The 23,655-nt window shown below is 34.8% G+C and overlaps 1 protein-coding gene across 2 annotated transcripts in view; it reads left to right on the forward strand.

The window, feature by feature from the left end:
• Positions 1–23,655, forward strand: part of TRIM37 (tripartite motif containing 37) — a 101,312-nt gene that overhangs the window by 40,444 nt on the left and 37,213 nt on the right. For both annotated transcript variants that reach the window (XM_045513757.2, XM_010951041.2), the window contains exons 13-18: positions 5,257–5,436; positions 8,526–8,640; positions 9,735–9,953; positions 10,973–11,109; positions 11,871–11,956; positions 18,654–18,848. In XM_045513757.2, the coding sequence (XP_045369713.1) occupies positions 5,257–5,436; positions 8,526–8,640; positions 9,735–9,953; positions 10,973–11,109; positions 11,871–11,956; positions 18,654–18,848 (932 nt within the window). The remainder of the gene's footprint in view (positions 1–5,256; positions 5,437–8,525; positions 8,641–9,734; positions 9,954–10,972; positions 11,110–11,870; positions 11,957–18,653; positions 18,849–23,655) is intronic.

Here is a 23,655-nt window from a genome sequence, read left to right on the forward strand (position 1 = left end):
CATCTAGACTAGTGAATCCTTTCCAGAAAGTTTTCAATTTCCTTTGCCCAGATTCTTCAGAGGAGTCACTATCTGTGGTAGCTATAGCTTTACGAAATGCATTTCTTAAATAATAAGATTTGAAAGTCAAAATTACTTATTGATTTTCGGGCTGCAAAAGGGATGTGTTTAGCAGGCAAGAAAACAGCATTAATCTTGCACATTTCCATCAGAGCTCTTGGATGACCAGGTGCATTGTCAAGGAGCAGTAGTATTTCGCAAAAACTCTTTTTCCTTAGTAGTAAATCTCAACGGTGGGCTTCAAGAATTCATCTAGCCATATGTAAAGAGATACACTATCATCAGGCTTTCTTCTCTTTATAGAACACAGACAGTAAATTTAATATAATTCTTAAGGATTTTCAGAATGGTAAAAGAGCATTAGCTTCAACTTAAAGTCACAAGCTGCATTAGCTCCTGACAAGAGAGTCAGCCTGTCCTTTGAAGCTCTGAAGTCAGGCATTAGCTTCTCTTCTCTAATATGAGAGCCCTAGGTGGCATCTTCTTCCAATAGAAGAGTGTTTCGACTACTTTGAAAATCTATTCATTAGTTATCTAAGCTAGATCTTCTGGATAACTTGCTGCAGCTGCTATATCAGCATTTGCTGCTTCACCTTATGCATCATTTTACGGAGATGGCTTCTTTTCTTCAACCTCATGAACCAACCTCTGCTAGCTTCCAACTTGTGCTTCCTCACCTCTCTCAACCTTCATAGAATTGAGTTAGGGCCTTACTGTTGCCCAAAGTTAGGCTTTGGTGTAAGGAATATTGTAGCTGATTTGATCTTCTATCTAAACCACTGAAACTTTCTTCGTGTCACCAAGAACACTGTTTAGCTTTCTTAATTCAGTAGAGTCAGACTTTTAATATCCTTCAAGAATTTTTCCTTTGTATTCACAGCTTGACTAACTGGCACAAGAGGCCTAGCTTTCAGCCTTTATTGGCTTTCGACATGCCTTCCACACTAACCTTAATCATTTCTAGCTTTTGTTTTAGAGTAAGAGACGTGCGACTCTTCTTTCACTTGAACACTTAGAAACCATTCTAGGGTTACTAATTGGCCTAATTTCAATATTGTTGTGTCTCAGGAAATAGGGAGGCCCAAGGAGAGGGAAGGAGATGGGGGTAGGGGAGAGGTAAAGTGGGAAGGCGGTGGTAGGAGGGGAAGGATGGCCAGCCTGTGCAGTCAGAACACACGTGGCATTCATCAGTTAAGTTTGCTGTCATATATGTGTACAGTTCATGGTGCCCCAAAATAGTTCCATCCAAGATCACTGGTCACAGATCATGATAACAAGTATAACAGTAATGATGTAAAAGTTTGAAATACTGTGAGAATTACCAAAATGTGACACAGACATGAAGTGAACAAGTGCTATTTGAAAAATGGCACTGTTAGACTTGCTCGATGCATTGTTGCCACAAACCTTCAATCTGTAAGAACCTAATATCTGTGAAGTGCAGTAAAGCAGAAGCACAATGAAACGAAGTGTGTCGATAGCTCTGCTTCTTGCTGTGGGAAGATTCTCCTCTTAATGATGTGTAGATTTTGTGACATTTCTACTGCTTTTGGCACAGGTTTCATCTTGGTGCTTTTGCTTATATTGACCATATACACTTTGGGAACTTATTGAAGTTTACATTGTCTTATAAACAGTAATAACATTATCAGTGATGGTGAAATACCATTCATCAAAAAGATTTGTTAGATATTACCTGAATATTTTAATGAGAATGCTCTGTTTGGATAAAAGCAGACATCTTACCAATCTGTTAATCCTGTTAACACTTCAGAAAGCCTAGAGAATGGTTTTGAATACTTTTTCAATAACTATTGAAATGTCATTCAATTATGGAATTCAGAGTTTAACAGTGAGGTAGTTTGTCAAAATATGAAATAAAATTGTAAATCATTGTACTGTTATCTAGTAGATTTTAATAACATCTGGGACCCTGAAGTACTTTCATAATTTCATTATAGTTAAATATCTCAATAAATGTATGTGTTAGCGTACACTTGTGTAGGCTTTCAGAGGAAATTTGCAGATGAGTGACATCCTTGAATTGATGCTTAACAGTACTTACTGAGTTGACTTTCATTTTAGAGAAGGGAATTTCTTTGAGTTACTTAAGAAAAGAGTAGAACTTTCCCTGGGGGAGTTGTTTTAATGAGACTAAAATTTTTAGTTGTAAATTGTTAAATTTATTCAGACTTTCAGTTTGATAACAGGAAAGAATTTAAGTTGGATATTCAAATTTCAGGTTTTAGTTTTATCTAAGATGAGTGTTGAGATGCTCTGTAAATAATTCAACTTGGATTAATTGCTATATTTAATAGAAACATAAGTGTATGTCTGTCATGATTTTAAAGAACTAATGCAGATTTTTTAAAATGATCTTTTTTCAAATATTTTATGCCTTCTCATACAAAACCCCCAAAATTTTCAAAAACAATATTGTTTCAAATTTTACCTGTCTTGATCCTGGAAGTATTTAACCATCTGCATTAATGTCTTGCTCCCCAGATTTTCTATATTCTTGGTTGTTTCTCTATGAGTTTTGAGTTTTTCACTACTCACTTTTTTAAAAAAAATTTTTCATTGTAGTTGATTTACAGTGTTTCAGGTGTACAGCAAAGCGATTCAGTTATACCTATGCATATATATATTCTTTTTTAGATTCCTTTTCATTATAGGTTATTACAAAATATTGACTGTAGTTCCCTGTGCAGTAGGTCCTCGTTTATCTACTTTATATATAGTCACTATCACTTTTAAAATAGGAATAGAAATTTTTGAGGTGAAATTCATATAATATATAATAAACCCTTCTAAAGTACACAATTCAGTGGAACTTAGTGCATTTGTAGTATTGTGCAATCACCACCTCTCCCCAGAACACCTCATACCCATTAAGTAAACAGTCCCCATCCCTTCTTTCCCCTAGTCTTAGACACCTGTGTTTGGCTTCTATTTAGCATAGTGTTTTCAGGCTTCAGTTAATGTTGAAGCATGTATCAGAGCTTTAATTTTAATATGGCTGAAAAATATTCCATAGTATCTATATACTTCAGTTTGTTTATTCATTCATCTGTTGGTGGACTTTGGGGGTTTTTTTCCCCCATTTTTTGGCTATTATTAATAATCCTGCTATAAATATTTATGTACAGGTTTCTACATGGACATATGTTTTCATTTCTTTCAGATATATACCTGGTTGTGGAATTACTGGGTTATATTGTAATTCTGTGTTTAATGGTTTGAGAAATTGCCAAACTTGTTTTCCACAGTGGCTGCACTGTTCTTTTTTCCTACCAGCAATGTACGAGAGTTTATGTTTTTCCACATCCTTACCAACATCTATTTCCCATTTTTAGATTATATTTATAACTATCCTAGTGAATATGAAGTGGTATCTCATTGTGGTTTTGACTTGCATTTCCTTAATAACCAGTGAAATTGATTATCTTTTCATGTGTTTATTGGCCATTTGTATGTCTTCTTTGAAGAAATGTCTACCTCATGTCCATTGCCCATTTTTAAATTAGATTTTCTTTTAGTTGTTGAGTTATGAGAACTCTATATATTTTATATGCTAAACCATTATCAGACATACGATTTGAAAACCTTTTCCCATTCTATGGGTTTTTTTTTTTTTTTTTTTTTTTTGCCTTCTTGATAATGCCCTTTGATGCACAAAAATTTTTAATTTTTATGAAGTCCAAGTTACCTGTTTTTTTGTTGCTCATACTTCTGGAGTCAGATCTATAACCCATTGCCAAATTCAAATTCATGAATATTCCTGTTTTCTTAAGTGTTTTATAGTTTTAGCTCTTTTGGTCATTGATCCATTTTGAGTTAATTTGTGTATATGAAATTAGAAAGTTGTTTATGAAATATATATATGAAATCTGTATATGAAATATGCGTGTAGTAATCAAATTTTCTCAGCACCATTTGTTGAAGAAATTAATCTTTCCCTATTGAATCATCTTAGAACCCTTGTCAAAAACCAATTGCATATAGATATTGGGATTTATTTCTGGACATTTAATGCCAACCTTTGTACTACAAAGCTGGCCTCATGATTGCCACAAAATCTAGGCAGACAAAATGTCACAGCTTTTGTATTAGTTTTTTGTGCTATCAGTCTAGATAATGCATTGTGAGAGATAATTAATATAAAGATCACTTGACAGCACTTAAAGAAATACAGTTGACCCTTGAACAACACAGGGGTTAGGAGTTGCCAACCCTCCTCACAGTCAACAATCTGCGTATAACTTAAGAGTTGGCCCTCCCTATCCAGGTTTGCCCCGTATCTGCATTCTCGGATTTAACCAGCCACAGGTCGTGTAGTCCTGTAGTATTTACTATTTTTTAAAAATTCCAAATTTAAGTGGACCGGTGCATTTCAACCCTATGTTGTTCAAGGGTCAACTGTATTTACATCCATTTGTAGGTAAAGAGCTATAATTTTTTTTTCACTTTTGCCAGCAGAAATAACAGAATGAGCCGTTGGGTTTTTTTTAAAACATTTATCTCCACTAAGAGAGAGAAGCTTTATGGCTATTGTTGAATGTTCCTTCTCATTATCTTTATTTTTTCACTTTCCTTTCTACTTGCAGTATAGTACTTTCTTAGTAAAAATGACTTTGAAGACTTGAGTTTTGTGCTATAAAAGATATGGAAATCTGAATATACTGGCTTTCCTATTGTATACTTATCTTCTATTAGAAAATTTTATAGGCTTGACTTTCTGAATAGTTAATTTATGATAACTTGAATTGGAAAAATGTAGTAAAATATTCAACATTTATTATTTATTTTAAAATTGCATGGTGATAAACCTCAAAGAGTGGCAAAATATTTATATATAAGGAAACAGATAATGAATATTTGGAAAAAACATACAGTGTTGCTAAAACACGTAACTTTGAAAAACTGTTTTATACAAAATGTATTCAATTTTTGAGGTGTTTTATACCTGCTATATTGGTAAACATTTTTAAGAGGTAAAAAGGACTTAGTGCCAGGCATGTTGTGGTAGCCTGTTCACAATACTGGTGTCTTTATAGATGATTCAGTCCTTTCTGAAAGAAATGTAACTGTGTATACAAGTAAGTTTCTTCTCAGGTACTCATTGACTTTATTGTTTTGATGTCTTTTATTCTTGCTTTACTAACTATATTAATAAGTCTTGTTTTTCGATTTTAGGTATGAATATCGTGTAGAGATGGTTCATCAGTCCTGCAATGATCCTACCAAAAATATCATTCGAGAATTTGCATCTGACTTTGAAGTTGGAGAATGCTGGGGTTATAATAGATTTTTCCGTTTGGACTTACTTGCAAATGAAGGATACTTGAATCGACAAAATGATACAGTGATTTTAAGGTAAAAGGAAACATATTGTGGCTTTTATCATGGGGAATAATGTCATCAGAACTTTGAAGTCTTTTCACTTAACAAAGATAAATATTAAAATTCATACTAACTGTAAACCTTACCATGTTTTTAACCATTTCAGAACCCTTAAGTGTAGTCAGTGAATAAAATAAGTTAGAAATGTGCTGGGATCTAGTTAGTACTTCCATAAACAATAAACTACTTCCAATAAATGTGATAATGTCCCATTTATCTGTTGAACTTCTAGCAACCTCACCATTTGGAAAATAAAGAATAGTGAGGGATCAAGTGCTTATTTTTTCCACTTGACATTGTATATAATATTCAGGTGATTGGTTTTGCAACGTTAATTTCAAAAAAGATTTTCAATTTCTTCTGAAATTAAAAGTAAGAGAATAGAGACGGATATTGATAAAAATAAACTAAGTGATGATAGTTGGTGTGGTATTTGTAGGAAAGGACAAAACATAAAAAGTGACTATAAAACTACGGCAGCCCTGGAGGGAGGGTATAGCTCAAATGGTAAAGCACATGCCTAGCATGCACAGGATCCTGGGTTCAATCCCCATTACCTCTTCTAAAAATAAATAAATAAATAAACCTAATTCCTCACTGCCCCCCACCCCAAAAAAAACTACAGCAACCCTATTTAATGTCGGAGTAACTTTTACAATTCAGTTTTGGGGTATCATTGCATGTTGTTTTAATTTGATGATCAAAATGAGAGCTTGAGTATTAAATTCAAATATGTTTTGACTGAGTGGTTTCAAAGTATTTAACAATTTAGTAAGTTACCATCAAAATAATTTTAAAAGCTTTTTTCCAAAGAAGTGATTAGATAATCCTCTTTAAGTTTCACTTATTCTGATTTCTTTATTCTTGAGCATGCTGGATGAGTTGCTATTATATCACCCTTTACTATTACATGTTCTTCGTAACTTTTCTGGGAGAATAAAAAAATGAAAAAAAGAGCTAATTGTATTTTGAATGTAGAAAAAAATTCATGTTTTTGTCACCTCTTCTTTTGGGTGATTATTTTAGTATCATTTTATCACCTTTTATGTTTTCTTAAATTACTCATCAAAAGAAGTAATTTGTTGCTGTTTCACACTTTAACCAGATAAGATTGTGAAATTATTCAAATAACAATTTTATTGGCCTACAAAATAGCCATTTTTTTTTTATGGCCTTAGTCCTCTCCTTGTTGGAGCCATAGTAATGTTGAATTTTCTGGTGGCGATGTGTTTCCTTTCTTTAATGCAGTTTGGACCAACCTCTAGTTCTTTATTTTGGCCATTCCACTTTATAACAACTTTTACTCATAGGCTTAAATATTAGTACAGGAACACATTCTTATTATGGTATTTAATTATCGTTCATTCAGCAACATTTCCTAAGTCTGTGCCTGGCACTGAGCTAATATTAAGAAAGAGTAAGACATGATTTTTGTCCTCAGGAAACTAGACGAAATGGGCAGGTTAAAAACAGAATTTATTACTGTACAAGATAGTGCTGTAATGGCAGTATAAATAAATTGCTGTGGGGTTCAGGGAGAGGGGCTTTTAATTATCCTATTACTCATAATATGAATTATTTAATGAGAGATTGCTCAAAATTTAGACCTGATTCAAGATTCTGATGGAATTTTATATCTGTTTAATAGAAAGTTTCTTAAGTCTTTTCTATAACTGTATACAAATATTCTTCTTTCATCAAAAGAGATAGTTAAAGAATTTTACCTGCTGTTTTGCTTTTGTTATAATGCCACAAATGCTAAAAATTATAGGATTGGTCAGTTTCATTGGTCATTTAAAGATAATACTTTTTAGGAAGTCTTACTAATGTCCTACCAGTGTATGCTGTCTGGCAGTATGCACTGAGTGGTGAATCATCTCTATCCTCTGATGCATGAGTATCCTTGATTAAAAATAGTTATCTGCTGCAGATAGATGTTAGATAGTTGATAGATTCCTACACTAGCTGTAAAATCCTAGAAAAAAATGGAATGGTAGTTTACATAAGGGTAGCAAGACTGGAAGGGTGATTTGCAGGCTTCCAAATTAGTCCTGCCTCCTGTGACACTCCCTTTCTTCAGAAACATCTTTATATATTACTGTAATTTATTTCACTGCAAATCGAGTCATGTTCAAACAAAGGTAGTTTTTTTTCTTTAGTAAGTGTTAGTTTTTAAAAAGTACAGATAACTCTGAAGAGATCAAAATCCTGTCATGCACAAATGAACTATCTACAAAGCAGAGACAGATTCACAGACATAGAGAATAAATTTATGGTTACCGGAGGGTAAAGTGAGAGGGAAGGGATAAATTGGGAATTCAAAAATTGCACCTCTTGGGAAGTGCTGGAAATGTTAGCTATCTTGATTGTGTAGTGATTTCATTACCTGAAATATGCCATACTGTGATATACGGAGAGTTTTGATTTTAAGCTGCTATCTGGAGGGTTGGGAATATAAGTTATTTACAGCATACAGCTCTTTGGGGGACAGCGAAGATTTCTGGGTAGTTGACCCTTTTTTAAGTGCTTTTTCTTTTTTCTTTTTTTTTTTTTTTAACTGAGGAGTAGAAAATACGGGAACATGAGGTGGGAGAGGGAATGAAGAAGAGCAGTGCCTAAAACAGACTGCTTATTTTCCTAGGGTCTGGCCTAGGCAAGAAAGAAGGAAAACGTTAGCTGTCTCCTTCCAGCATAGTGTGGTTGGTCCTCTTCTTCCCAGCTTATGATCAACATTGTATTTGAGCAAGATTATTATAATAAATATGTTTTAGTAGATTACTTTGGGAGTTTACCCATGATGCGTAAGGTTATTTCTTCAGAAAACTACAGTTTGAGTTTAGACAACTGACTGATAAATGACTTACCAGAACCTTATGTCATTATAACTTGTGGGCTACATGTGTAAATGGCAAATTCCAGGAGCTCTGAGTTCATTTTGAATTTTGGCCTTGTAATGTAGTCAAATAAACTTAAAATTGTAGACTTTATAGTTACTGATTTAAGGCCTGGTTGATAATATTTTACTGTTTGGATTATTTTTCATGTGCAGCTATTATTTTCAGGTTTCAGGTTCGTTCGCCAACTTTCTTTCAAAAATGCCGGGACCAGCATTGGTATATTACTCAATTGGAATCTGCACAGACTAGTTATATCCAACAAATAAATAACCTTAAAGAGGTAAGCAAAAAATGTATATTTGGGGTTTAGTGTTTCATATTGTCTTACTGGCCTGTTACATTTGATTTTAATCAGATTTTGGATATTACTGCTATTTGTAATTTTGTAGAAAAATCCAATTGTCTTGTTCCTTAGTCTCTCTACCTTTGAGCCTCTAGTTTTGGACTCTCCAGTTGAGTAGCTACTAGCCACATTTTAAATGCTTGTTACTGGAAATGGCATATATAAAACATTGCCATCATTGCATTAAAATTGTATTGGACAGTGCTGCTCTAGTTTGAGGTGAGCTCTTTGTTTTTCTCTCAGTGATTTAGGTATTTCTCTTCCCCATGCAATCTTAACTTTAGAGGATTCTAAACTATAGAAAAATTTAAAGTTGCTCCATCTTGAATTCTCACAATTGTTGAATTGAGTGTTAGGATCAGTTAATTAATTTTTATTTTACAAAGGTAAACTAGATTATGTAAGGTATGTTTCTTTCTGACAGTAGGTATTGGGATAGGGTGAGAAGTTTAAAGTGCTGAGAGTAGTTAATATATGAAGGAGGAAAATAAGAATACTTTCAGAAATTTTCATGTAAGTGTGCTATTTAAAACTGCCTTGGGGGAGGTTATAGCTCAGTGGTGCAGTGCCTGCTTAGCATGCGGTATCCTGGGTTCAATCCCAAGTACCTCCATCCATCAATCAATCAAATTGCCTCTCTTCCCCCCAAAAATAGAATAAAATAAAAATTTAAAAATAAATAGTAAAACTGCCTTATTTACTATGTGGTTTGCTAATTGTGTAAGTAGTTTGGACTAGAAATGAGAAAAAGGATGAGAATAAGTTGGGCAGTTTTTCTTTGTTACACACTTTTCCATAAGCAAAAGGCAGGAAGGGATGAGAGAAATGGTTCAAGAAATGGTTTTAAGGTCTACGGCCATACCACCCTGAATGCACCCCATCTCGTCTGATCTCGGAAGCTAAGCAGGGTCGGGCCTGGTTAGTACTTGGATGGAAGAAATGGTTTTAGGAACATCTGGATATATATTTTTACTTAAAAGTGAAGCATTGCCTATGACTTACGTTTATTTGTGTTGCTCTTGTTTTAAAAGAGACTTACTATTGAGTTGTCTCGAACTCAGAAATCAAGAGATTTGTCACCACCTGATAATCATCTTAGCCCCCAAAATGATGACACTCCTGAGACAAGAGCTAAGAAGTCTGGATCATGTGCTGATATGCTTCTGCAGGATGGTTCTACTACAGCTTCTGTAAGAGAGGCCAAAGAAGATGAAGAAGATGAGGAGAAGATTCAGAATGAAGATTATCATGTAATAATTAGACCTATTTTAATTTTTTGTGTTTGAAAAGAGAAATATCATGGTTTCCAACATATGATATAGGGGGAATTGGTGGGTTGAAAATGTTCTCCATCTATTTTCCTTATTAGTGTATTCCCTTCTGTAAATGTTACTAAGTCAGAAGTTATTGAATCAAAATGTTTCATTCCCAAAAATTAATTTTAGAAAACTGTACATTCTACAAAACAGTGATGTACATTCCAGAAACTATATAAATTCTAGATTTTAAAAATGTGTCCTATTTCCATTCACTGAACCTAGTTAAATGCCTTATCATTACATATGTAGGTAGAATGATTTAGGATTGAGGAGATAGTCAGGTTTTGTCCCAGCCAAACAGCAACTAGAATGAGAATTCAGGAACTGGTTGTTATTGTTTAAGGTAAGAGAGAGGTGTAGAGATAAGCTTTTTTTTGTTAGTTATTTTTAAGATAGGAGGTTTCAGGTATATGTTAAAATGAAGGAATCAGTGGGGAGAGAAATTGAAGATGAACTCCAGGTGTTGACAAAACTATTTAAGGAGATAGTAGAGGTTGGAATGAAGCACTCAGGTGAAACAATTAACCTTTGATAGAATGAGCTAAAGGAAGGGTGGAGTTTGCAGGTGTGGCAGCTGAAATTTGGGGCCATATATGCTTAATAGCCAGTATGTCTTTCTATGTAGATAGATGACAGGGTTTTATAATCACCTTAAGGATAGTAGAAGTTAGATAGGCTTTGAGTGATAGTTTGAAATATTTTTCTGTGAAGAGCCTTACTGGAAGCTGACTTGGAACATATGAAACGTTGAAGGTCCAGCTGAAATAGCCAGAGATTATCAGTGGTATCAGGTAACATGGTTGTGTGATGTATCTTCACAGGACTCAGCAGCTTAGGCACAGGAGCAGAGAATTCTGCTAGTCACATTATTCTTTGGTGCTTAGTCCATTGGCTGGATGGAATGATCACAACATTTGAGATAGAAATCTTATTTCTTTGCCTTGATCTAGCATGAGCTTTCAGATGGAGATCTGGACCTGGATCTTGTTGGTGAAGATGAAGTAAATCACCTCGATGGCAGCAGCTCCTCTGCCAGTTCCACAGCAACAAGTAACACGGAAGAAAATGACATTGATGAAGAAACTATGTGAGTGTCTCACGTTAACTACCACTATGAGGCATCGAAGTGGTAATTATTAGAAGCATATTAATTAAGTTAAGGCATCGTGTTATATAAATGGAATCAGTAACCTTTAGGTGTTGGCTTTTCTTTACTCTGCCTAGTTCTCTCCATCTCTGGGATGGAGAATTCATCCAGGTTATTGTGTGTGTAGATAGTTTGTTCGTTTTAATGCTGAGCAGTAGTCTGTGTTGTGAATCTCCCACAGTTTGTTCAACCATTCTCTTTTTGAAGGACATCTGGATTGTTCCAGTTTGGGGCTATTATGAATAAAGCTACTGTAAACATTCATGTACAGATTTTTGTATGAACATAAATCATCATTTCTCTAGGTTAAGTGCAGCTGCTGGATGGTAATTGAAAGTTCAGTTTTTGAACAGTAATTTGAAACCATCTTTCTTAATCTTAAAATGTAGTATTTTAAACCTATTTACTACCATCAAGTTACACATTCTTTGAAGCTGTAATCTCTTCTGCTTACAGTGGTTCTCAGATTTTCTGTTTTAAAAATTAAATGTTGCTAGCCTATCTTGGTATTTTAAAAAGGTAGTTTGAACATAAACACTATGCATACATGTGATAATGACAAAAGTCTTTTTCTGCATTTGTGTATTTAGAAATACCTATCTTCACAGGAGAAGGCACTGTAGTTTGAAAATTCGTTGAGGTGTGACAAATAGTGTTAATTCTGCCTACTACACAGAATGATGAATTTTGTATATTCTTAGGTCTGGAGAAAATGATGTCGAATACAACAACATGGAATTGGAAGAGGGAGAACTCATGGAAGATGCAGCTGCTGCAGAACCTCCAGGTATGGAGGCCACGCCCCACCAGCAGTGCTGTCCTCTCTTTGCTCTTCTCTGAGTGTATCATTTTAACATGCTGCAGCCATTGCTCTCCGTGGCTTATGATGTTGGAAGGACTATTTTATGTATGAATTTCAAAGTGTATTCCTAATAGCATTTATAACAGTAATAATAGCTAAAATTTGATAAATGTTCTTACGTACCAGGTACCGTGCAAAAAAAGCACTTTATATATGCCTTAATCTCCTTTACCTATAAAATTCTTGGGAGGTAGCTTTTAGTATTTGCTTTTCATAACTGTAGAAACTGATGTGTAAAGAACTTAAGCAACATATTGTCTTTTCACAATTAAGTAAATGAAGGAGAGGAATTAGAGTTTAGGTTTGTTTGAATCCAAAGCTCATTATCTTATCTGCTCTTATATACTATCTTTTTTGTATATTTGTATCTTGTTTGTATATCTATTTCTACCACAGAATAATCTGAATAGAATCATTGGACCTTTGGCTTACAAGGGACCTTTTGAAAACTCATTTTATGTATGGAAGTTGCCTCGATCAGTGTTGTTGGTATAGCCAGGCTAGAACCTCACATTGTCTTCTTGGACGCAGTATTTTGAAAACCGAACTATACTGCTCCTCCTAGGATTACCTGATTTAAATAGTGGGTTTTTCTTTTGTGTTCTTGGACCTGTCTAATTAAGCATGGAAATCTTGGCTAGAACAATCATCAGCTGACTTTGTCCTGCTCCTACTTTGCCAGTGGTGCCCTTGGAATGAATGCTGGTATGTTCTGTAGCATGCTTGGATAATTAAAGACCTCTTAACTGCTGCTCCTCAGCCTTTCAGCTTCCACCTATGCACTCTACTCTTCCTGTTTCTCACTTTATTCCTAGATGATCTCGGTCACACAGGTATTTCAGTTCTATCTATATGCTGATTACTCTTCAAATTGTATCTCTACCCATTTTTTTCCTCAAGACTTCCAGACTCCAGACCAATATAACAGCCTGGTTTTGATGTCTCAGCTTAGCATCTACCCCAAAAGAAATGATTTACCTTTTCATCTGCCAGCAGACATGTCAGTAATAGTCACCATTTAGTGACTTACTGTGTTATACATTCTTCACCTGTTCCTTTCCCTCAAACTCTGCCTGTAACATGTTACCAGAATCTGTTGATTCTTCCCCTAAATGGTGTGTGAATTCATTTGTTGTACGACATTCTGTTGCCATTTCTGGTCTAGGCCACTGTCTTTCAAAAACAGTCTTTCATTGGGGCTCTTTGTATGCATTTTTACTCCTTCCATTTTGTTTCCCATGACATGAGTTCAGAATGAGGTGATTTTTTTTTCCTTCAAAATAATGTCTGAAAAAAAAAAACAACAACAAAATAATGTCTGATCATGTCACTTCTCTACTTAAAAACCATTTATTGCATTCCATTTACTTATAGGATGAAGTCCAAACTTGTTAATATGGCATACAAGGCCCTGCATGGGGTGGCTTCTGCTCATTTTTCCCCCCAGCTTTACTCTGAGGTATAATTAACAAAAACTATATATATTTAAGATAGAACATGATGGTTTCATATAAATATACATTGTGCAATGACTGCCACAGTCAAAGTAATTAGCACTCATTACCTCATAAGTAACCTTTTTTTTCTTTCTTCCTCTCGACCTTCTCTTGTGGCAACCACCTGTTCTCTGTATCTATGACTGTATCTCTTTTGTTATGTTTGTTCATTGGTTTTGTTTTTTAGATTCTACATATAAGTAAAATCATGTGGTATTTGTCTTTCTCTGACATGTTTCTCTTGGCATAATACTCTCTAGGTCCATAATGTTGCAAATGGCAAGATTTTGTTCTTTTTTTATGGCTGAGTAATATTCCTGTATGTGTGTGTCTGTGTGTGTGTACACACGTGTGCATGTGCTCTCTACCGCTTCCCCCCACAAATCTTCTTTATCCTTCCGTCTATCAGTGGATGCTTAGGTAGCTATTATAAATAATGCTGCAGTGAACATTAGGGTACATTTATCTTTTCAAGTTAGTGTTTTTGTTTTCTTTGAAAAACTACCTAGAAGTGGAATTGCTGGATCATATGGCAGTTCTATTTTTAATTTTTTGAGGAACCTTTATATTGTTTTCCATAGTAGCTGTACCAATTTACATTCGCACCAACAGTGCATCAAGGTTCCCTTTTTCCACATTCTCCACAACACTTGTGGAGTTTCTTGCCTTTTTGATAATAGTCATTTTGACAGGTGTAAGGTGATATCTCATTGTGGTTTTGATTTACATTTCCTTGATGATTTGTGATACTGTGCATCTTTTCACATATCTATTGGTCTTCAGTATGTCTTTGGAAAAAACATCTATTCAGGTCCTGTGCCCATTTTTTAATAAGATTGGTTTGTTGAGTTGTATGAATTCTTTTGTCTGTTTTGAATATTAACTCCTTATCAGATATATCATTTGCAAATGCCTTCTCCCATTCTGTAGTCTGCCTTTTCATTTTGCTGACAGTTTCCTTTGCTGTGCAAAAAAACCTTTTTAGTTTGATACAGTCACTTTTTGCTTGTTTCCTTTGCCTAGGGAGACATCACCAAAAGCATATTGCTAAGATTGATGTCAAAGCATACGGCTTGTGTTTTCTTTTAAGAGTTTTATGGTTTCAGATCTTACATTTAAGTCTTTAATTCATTTTGAATTTATTTTTGTGCAGTGTGAGAAAGCCGGTAGAATTCACCTGTGAAACCATATAGTCTTGGGCCTTTGTTTATTTGGAGTTAAGTTTTTAAAATTACTGATTCAATTTCATTACTGGTAATTGGTCTATTCATATTTTCTATTTCTTCCTAATTCAGTCTTGGGAGATTGTACATTTCTACTAATTTATCCGTTTCTTTTAGGTTGTCCATTTTATTGGCTTATAATTGTCTAGTACTGTAGTAATCTCTTATGACCCTTTGTATTTCTGTTGTGTTGGTTATAACTTTATCTTTCTTTCTACTAACTGGCTTTTGTTTCTTTTTTTTTTTTCTAGTTGCTTTAGGTGTAAGGTTAGGTTGTTTGAGATTTTTGTTTCTGGAGGTAGGCTTATATTGCTATAAACTTTTCTCTTAGAATTGCTTTTGGTCTGTTCCATAGATATTTTTGGATCATTGTGTTTCCATTTTCATTTGTCTCTAGATATTGTTTGATTTCCTCTTAGATTTCTTCAATTGTTTGGTAGCATTTTGTTATCCTCCAAGGTTTTGTATTATTTGCAGCTTTTTTCCTTGTACTTGATTTCTAGTCTCATAGTGTTGTGGTTAGAAAAGATGCTTTCACAGGTGAATTCTACCAAACATTTAAAGAAGAATTAACACCTATCCTTCTCAAATTATCCAAAAAATTGAAGAAAGAGGAATGCTTCCAAACTCATTATATGAGGCCCGTATCACCCTAATACCAAACCAGGCAAAGACACCACAAGAAAAGAAATTACAGGCCAGTATCACTGATGAACATGAAAGCAAAAACTCAACAAAATATCAGTCAAATCAATCAGTGTGATGATGTAATACATCATGTTAACAAATATGGAATAAGAATCTTTTGATCACTGTTGTTGGGAATGTAATTTGGTGCAGCCACTATGGAAAACAGTATGAAAATTTCTTAAAAAACTGAAAACAGAATTATTACATGATCCAGCAGTCCCATTCCTGGGCATATATTCAAAGAAACCTCTAATTTGAAACAATACATGCACCCCAGTGTTCATAGCAGCACTATTTACAATAGCCAAGACTTGGAGGCAACCTAATTGCCTGTTGACAGATGATTGGATAAAGAAGTTGTGCGTGCGTGCACATGTGCACACACACACACGTGCACATGCACACACATTGGAATACTGTTCAGCCATAAAAAAAGAATGAAATGCTGCCATTTGCACTGTTTGTTGATCTCCAGACCCATATATCTGGCTGCTTAGAAGATCCCAGTTGTGCAGTCTGGTTTAGAAATGTATATTGATTTTTTTTAACAAGCATTATAATTTTTATTCATTCAAATAAATGAATTAATTAAAAATATTATCCAGAAGATTCATCCATAATATATAAAGAACTTCTATAATTCAGTAACAAAGATAAGATAACCTCCTAGAAAAAAAAGGGCAAAAGGAGTACTTCCCAAAGGAGTGTATCTTGGTTAACAACACACATTTTTAGAGGTGCTCAGCCTTTTTTACTCAGAGAAATGCAAATCATGATATGTCCCAATGTGGCTCTCTTGAGTTTTTTATCCTACATGAGGTTTGCTGAGCTGAGTTTTTTGGACGTGTGGATTGTTTTCATTATATGTGGGAAATTTTGATTCCTTTTTCTTTAAATGATAGTCTTTCTCCTCTGACTCTCTTTATATGTATGTTGGTACACTTGGTGAGTTCCATAGGTCTCTGAGACTCTGTTCATTTTTCTTCATTCTTTTTCCAGGAAATGCCAGATAAAAAACTACAGTGTGACACTATTGCACATTCATTATAATGGCTAATATTTTTTAAATTGCCAATACTAAATGTTGAAACTCTCATACCCTGCTGGTGGGAATGAAAATTGATACCACTGCTTTGGAAAACTGTTGGGCAATATGAGCTAAAGCTGAACATACACATTCTGTGGCTTTCCCAGTTCTAGCAGAATGGGAGCTGATATTTGCCAGTAGAGTTTTACAAGAATATTTAGAGCGGCATTTTTTAGGTGGGTTTGTTTTTGTGTGTTTTTAATTTAAGAACAAACAAACTTAATTTATAACAAAGTAAAGGATATGAAAAAGTAGAGAAGATTGGAGAGGTAGTTTGTGACTAGACTGTATAGGACTCTAAATGTCATGCTAATGAATGCATACAGGCACTGTGATAAAATCAAGAACTCAGGTAGATTAGTGTGACATTTTAGCAGGATTAACCTGGCTCAGCTCAGGAGGAGGAGATCTGTTTGCTTTTTTATGAGATGTTTTATTTGTTTTCCATATGAACTTTAAGAGCAGTTATCTGCTTACAAATTCAGTAGTTTTATTCCTAGTAGCCAAAAGCTAAAAGCAACCCAAATTCCTTCCCGAGAGTAAAGAAAGAAATTGAGTATATTCATACATTGAGATGCTGCACAGCAATAATGAATAAAGTGCTATAAATAGCACTACAGAGGAATCTCATGGATATCATATTGAGCAAAGAAGCAGGATGAGTTACATACTCTATCATTACATTTATATAAAGTTCAAAAACTGGCAAAACTATAGTGTTTAACTCAGGATGGAAGTTACCTTTGGGAAGGAAGGTTAGCAATTTTAGGAGGAATGAAGGAATTTTGGGGGGTGCCATTAATTTGTGAAAATTCACTAGGCTGTATACTTATGTGTGAGGCAGACACACACACACAAACATACCCCAGAATGATGGCAATATTAGCTTTGAGAGAGGGAAACTAAATAGATGCTGAAGTCTTTGATGCCTGTGAATGGATGTGATAGTGAGTAGGAAGGATGGAAACATGGGAGGGAAGGAGTACCCAAAGGGCATGAACCACAAAGGAAAGTTTTTACTCACTGGTGAAAGTTTCCAGATGGAGGGGGCATAGTTTTCTGCCTTTTTTAATAGGAGTTGAAGTGGGTACAGAGGCTAAAGAGAAAAATTGGCAATGGGATAGTCCCTAGAAGAGAAAGAAGATGAAGAAGTAGGAGAAAGTAAGATGAGGATGTGAATATAGATGAAAATTGTGTAAGTAAATAATTGGCCTGAAGCTTCTGGATAACTGGACTTACCTCCTAAGGTGTTTTTTGATTTGTTTTGGTTGTGTTGGTTGTATTTTTGTTTGTTTGTTCTGCCAGATCTCTTTGGAAATACTCATGAATAGTCAGAACCTGATTATTTCATGTTATTTTTATGTTATCTACTTTAAGGCTTTGTTGGATGTAACATCTGTTAATGTTGTGTTTCTTTAGAATATGTTTAAATAGCTTTATTTAAGGAGGTCAATTTTAACCAACATTTCTATATTTAATACTTGTTAGGCACTGTGCTAGGCACTAGAGAAAAGTCAGATGGTTTCCTTGGCTTAAGGAGCTTAGTCCAGTATAAGTAATATAGATATGACATTTGCTCTCAGATGTTTATATTATGCATCCATTGTTAACAAAGTTCAGTCTAAAAACTTCACATTGTACTTCAATATTTAATGAAGTAGAAAAAGAGTCTGCCAAACTGTCATGACCTGAGCCATTTTGCTGTCCAGAGACCTGGAGAGATTGCTGTTTTGGTGTCTAGTTCCTTGGGATCTGTTATACCAGGGGCTTGTCTTTCATCCAAGACTGCTGGATTTTGGGATATATTCTCCTTTTCCTTGCCCCTCCATCCCCCTCATTGTATGTATTGTATGCATTGTTACCTTTTTATTTCTGGGACTCGATGGGGTTGAGGTTTGCTCCTGAATTTTGGGTAGTAATGAGGCCAGTGCTCAGTCACCATTCGTTGCACACCTCTCTGGCAGTCTGGTTTCTTCTTTGCGCTTCTCATCATGAACACCAGCTCCTAAGACAGAGGTCCATAGACAAGTATTCAGACAAAATTAACCAGTTTACTTTTTCTTCTAAGTATACTTAAATTTGTGCAAATATATAGTGTTCATTTGCTACATCTCTTTCTTTTGCAGGTAGTAACCATGGCTATGTGGGTGCCAGTAGCAGAATGTCAAGAAGAGCACATATATGCTCTGCTGCTACCAGTAGTTTATTAGACATTGATCCTTTAATTTTAATACATTTGTTGGACCTTAAGGACCGGAGCAGTATGGAAAATTTGTGGGGCTTACAGCCTCGCCCACCTGCTTCAATTTTGCAGCCCGCAGGTAAAATATTAGCAATAATACCCTTTTTTTCTGTGGTTCTCCAAAAAGAACTCTTAAATTTTAGTCCAAATGTTTAAGTGTTGGAACATGGTATGTTTCTGTAGCAAACTGAGTTTTTATTATATGTTAAAAAAAATTTATATCAATCAAATTAATATTTTGTTGTTATTTGAACACCTTTGTATCATGCAAAAATAATGTCAAAATGCCTATAAGAAGGTATTTATATGATTTGCCTTTTAGACCGTGACAAATTAATAGTCTGATACATATGAGGTATAGTTGTCCTCTTTGTGAATGGACTTAGAGTTTTGCAGGCCTCATGAATACCTAATTTCTGAGTGGAACTTTGTCTAAATTAATAATAGAAAAAGAAGGTTTACTTAACACTTTGATGTTTAGTAGCCTAAAAATGTATTCCAGTCAACAGTGGTGGGTCTTTTTTCTTTTTTGGCTTGTAAAAACTGGGCTTGCTCTTCCTTCCTTCCTTCCTTCCTTCCTTCCTTCCTTCCTTCTTTCCTTCCTTCCTTCCTCCCTCCCTCCCTCCCTTCCTTCCTTTCTCCCTCCCTCCCTCCCTTCCTCCCTTCCTTTCTTCCTTTCTTCCTTTCTTTATACATGCATATATACATACACCTTTATTGTGGTATAGTTCCTGTGCAGTAAACTACATATATTTCAAATGTACAATTTGATGAATTTTGATAAGTGTATACACCAGTGGAACCACTGTCACAGTCAAGATAGCTAGCATTTCCATCACTCCCCAAGAGGTACAATTTTCAAATTCCCAATTTATCCCTTCCTACCCCCATTACCCCCTGGTAACCATAGGTTTGTTCTCTATGTCTCTGAGTCTATCTCTGCTTTGTAGATAAGTTTATTTGTGTCCTTTTTCTAAGATGCCACATATAAGTGATATCATATGGCATTTTTCTTTCTCTTTCTGTCTTACTTCACTTAGAATGATGATCTCCAGGTCCATGTTGATGCAAATGGCATTATTTTATTCTTTTTTATGGCTGAGTAGTATTCCATTATGTATATATGTATGTATATACACATATATAGACCACATCTTCTTTATCCAGTCATTTGTCAATGGACATTTGGGTTGTTTCCATGTCTTGGCTATTGTAAATAGTTCAACAGCAGTGTTTTATTTGCAGAGATTGTTTGTTAGAGAGAAATTACATTTGTATTACTATAATATGTACACACAATTTGGGTATATAGTCAGACCTGGACCTTTTGAAACTCTAAGAAAGGCATTTACCTTTAAATGACACATTTTAAAAACCATTATTGTTGGAAAGCTTTCTAAAATATACTTAACATTTTTCTACCCATCTAAACAATCATATTACACAAATCAAATCAGTGATTTTAAAGTGTTTTTGACACTTCTTTAAAGCAGCAGAATTCATTTTTCAAACAGAGCTTAAGGCAGAGCCTCAGTGTAAAAAACAGAGAAATGTAGCTGCTCTGTTGGGTATAGATCAGACCCTGGATTATTTAGGCCCCTTTTTTCCTAAGGTATACTTCTTGGAAGCCTGAGTCCTCAATTTGAAAGACTGTCTCCAATTAGATTATGAAACAGTTGCCTTTTATCTATGGCCCAAGTATATTTTGTGTTATGATTGTACTTTTGGAGCACTTACCACATTGTATATAATTTTACATTTTTTTCCTGAGGCATTTTTATTGTAGAAACTTGAAAAATAAAGAAAATTATAAAGAAGAAAATAAAAATTAGACATAGTTCTTGTGATCAACAAAGAAATAACCTTTTAAAAAATACTTATCACATTGGTAAAAGCTTTGCTTAATTATAACTAGTGTTATTTGCAAATACCCAGTGAAACAGACAAGTTCTGGTTCTACAGATAGATGTGTACATTGATTTAACCTTTTTGATGGAAAAAAATTTTTTTTAGTTTAGTTTTATTTCGGGGGGTAGGTAATGGGTTAATTTATTTAATAATTTTTTAATGGAGGTACTGAGGATTGAACCCAGGACCTCGTGCATACTTAGCATGCACTCTACCACCTGAGCTATAATCCACACCCCTCCGTCTTCCCCTTCCCCCAAAAAGGAAATTTTTATACTAGATTTAAAATACCTCTATCCTTTCATCATGTAACTTCACTTCCAGGAGTATATCCCAAAGAGAAAACAATCAGAAGTGTTTGAAAATAGCCAACAATACAATTATGGTTGAAAAACTTATAGTTTAGATATGCAATAATATTTTATAGACAGCTAAAATCATATTTTTGAAAATGCTTAATGTTATTGGAAAAATGCAGTCTACAGAAACAGGATAAGATCTAGGTTCTCTAAAAATAAGTTTAATTTTCTATTAAAATTAATAATATAAATAAGATGACTTGAGTTTCAAATCCAGGTGATTAAAATGCTGATGACAAGGAGGATGAGGGGAATAGTAAAGAGGAAGAGGCTTGAATTTAAACATCTTGAGTTTGACATTCCAATGGGATATCAGAGTAGAGATGCCCAGTAGACAACTAAAAATTAAGAACTGGAATACAGGCAGTTATTTACCTAGAGGTCATACTGAATAATTAAAACTAAGGGAGTAGGATTGCAAAAAAGTGAGTTTCAAGAAATTTTTTAAAAGAAAAGGGCTAGGGACATAATCATGGTGAACATCTTTTTATTAAGTGTGTAGAAGATGAGTCAGATGAAGAGCCTTTGGAAAGGCGAGAAACCAAGAGAACAAGAGTCATGGAAGCCAAATGAAAATAACCTTTCTGTGAGAGGGAATTTAAAAGCTGATGTTGCAGAAAGATCCAGCTCTTTTTTTTTAATGCTTGCTTGGATTTTTTTTTTTAATTGAGTTATAGACTTGCTTGGATTTTGATGTTCCTTTTTGGTTCTTTGTGTATTCTTTCCCTCTCAATCTGTTTACTTTTATTTCCTTTTCTTATCTACTGCCTTGGCCAGGGCTTCCTGTCCAGTTTGAAAAAGGGTGGTGAAAGGGTATTCCCTCATCTTGGTGGGAAAGCTTTGAATTTCTTACCATTAAGTATGATATTAGCTGTAGGTTTTCTGTAGCTATTTTTTATCATGTTGCGGAAGTTCTCTTCTATTCCAGGGTTTTAGCATGAATGGTTGTTGGATTTTGTCAAATGGATTTTTGCATCGATTGATATGATGTAATAGATTGCATTAGTTGATTTTTGAATATTGAACCAGGCTTGCATACCTGGAATAAATCCCAGTTGGTTGTGGTATATGATTTTTTTAAAATATATTGTTGAATTCAGTTTGCTAATATTTTGTTAAGGGTTTTTGCATCTGTCTTCATGAGAGTTATTAGTCTAATTTTCTTCTAGTGTCTTTGGTTTTAATACTAGAGTAATGCTGACCTCATAGATTGAGTAAGGAAATCTTCCCTCTGCTTCTGTCATTAGAGATTGTAGGGAATTTCTTTAATTCTTCCTGAAATGTTTGGTAAAGTTCACCAGTAAACCCGTTTGGGCCAGATTCTTTGCTTTGGAAAGTTATTAGTTACTGATACAGTTTCTTTGATAGATGAATGGATAGATACAGGCCTATTCATATTTCTTCTGTGAGTTTTGGCAGATTGCCTTTCAAGGAATTGGTTCATTGCATCTAGGTTATCAGATTTGTTGGCATTCCTTTTATTATTATGTTTTTATTGTTTCTTTTGACATACATTGAGTGAACATCTATCACGTATCAGACTCACTGCAGGTTCCTGTTCTTAACCACTGTGCTGTAAAAGGAGCATTGTAAGAGGCATCAGGGTATGAGCAACAGGTAATATAGCTGAACCAGATTTTAAGGGATGTGCAGTGGTAATTAGAACTAGAAAGTCAAGTTGGATCCATTCTGTGGAAGGCCTTGCATCCTTGCTGAGGGAATTTATTCATAGTGGACAGTGGGGAGCCATTGTTTCAGTTTAGTAGTTTGATTCAAACTGTTTTAGAAAGCTTTTAGTACTGGGAAAACTATCAGAAATGGAAATGTAGTTTGGGTACGTTTGTAGAAGTTTATTTCAGTGTAGTTTCTAGTACTAGAGGGAGAATTCATACATTTTTGTGTATTTTCTCAATCATATGCTTAAAAATACTGGACCTTAAAAATAAGGTCTTCAGACTCTTGACATTATAAAGTTCTACTTAACCTTTGGGGAACCGTTTAACCTAGGCAGTGTATAATTAAGATTTTACTTACAGCATGACAGTTATGCTTATGAAGATAGAGGTTTTAGGACTTGGCAGCTAATTGTAATGTGGACTCTGAATAGGCTTAGGTGACCAGGAGGAGGGTGGCAGCATTGACAGACACTGCGGTCTGGAGGAAGAGCTGTAGAGAACTGTCATTCTTGAAGGACTTAATTGAGTATTATGAAAGAAGTATTACCGATGAGACTTTAATTTCTATTCACCTTTAACTTGGCAAATTCAGGAAGACTTCACATCATCAAGTGTGGTCAGTATCCTTAAGTTGTCAGATTCCCCTGGTAAAAGATCCCATAGCACCTCACTCTTTCCTGTGTTGGCTCTTAGCACACGGTACTGAAATAGAGTTGCATTTTTCTCAGCTGGACTGTGACCTTTGTGAGGGCCAAGACAAGTGTTTGTCTCGTTCACTGTTGTAACCCCTGCCTAGCATGGTGCATAGCATTTGAAATAGGCTCATTGATTGTTATTGACTGATTATCAGATGATGGAGGTTTGTTTAAGTCTTTTTTGTACTTTCCCATTTGGGCTTTTTATTTTTTAAAAATTCTTGTCAGTTTCTAGTAATAATAAACTG

The sequence above is a fragment of the Camelus bactrianus genome, chromosome 16 (genome assembly GCF_048773025.1).
Source record: "Camelus bactrianus isolate YW-2024 breed Bactrian camel chromosome 16, ASM4877302v1, whole genome shotgun sequence".
Lineage (NCBI taxonomy): Eukaryota > Metazoa > Chordata > Mammalia > Artiodactyla > Camelidae > Camelus > Camelus bactrianus.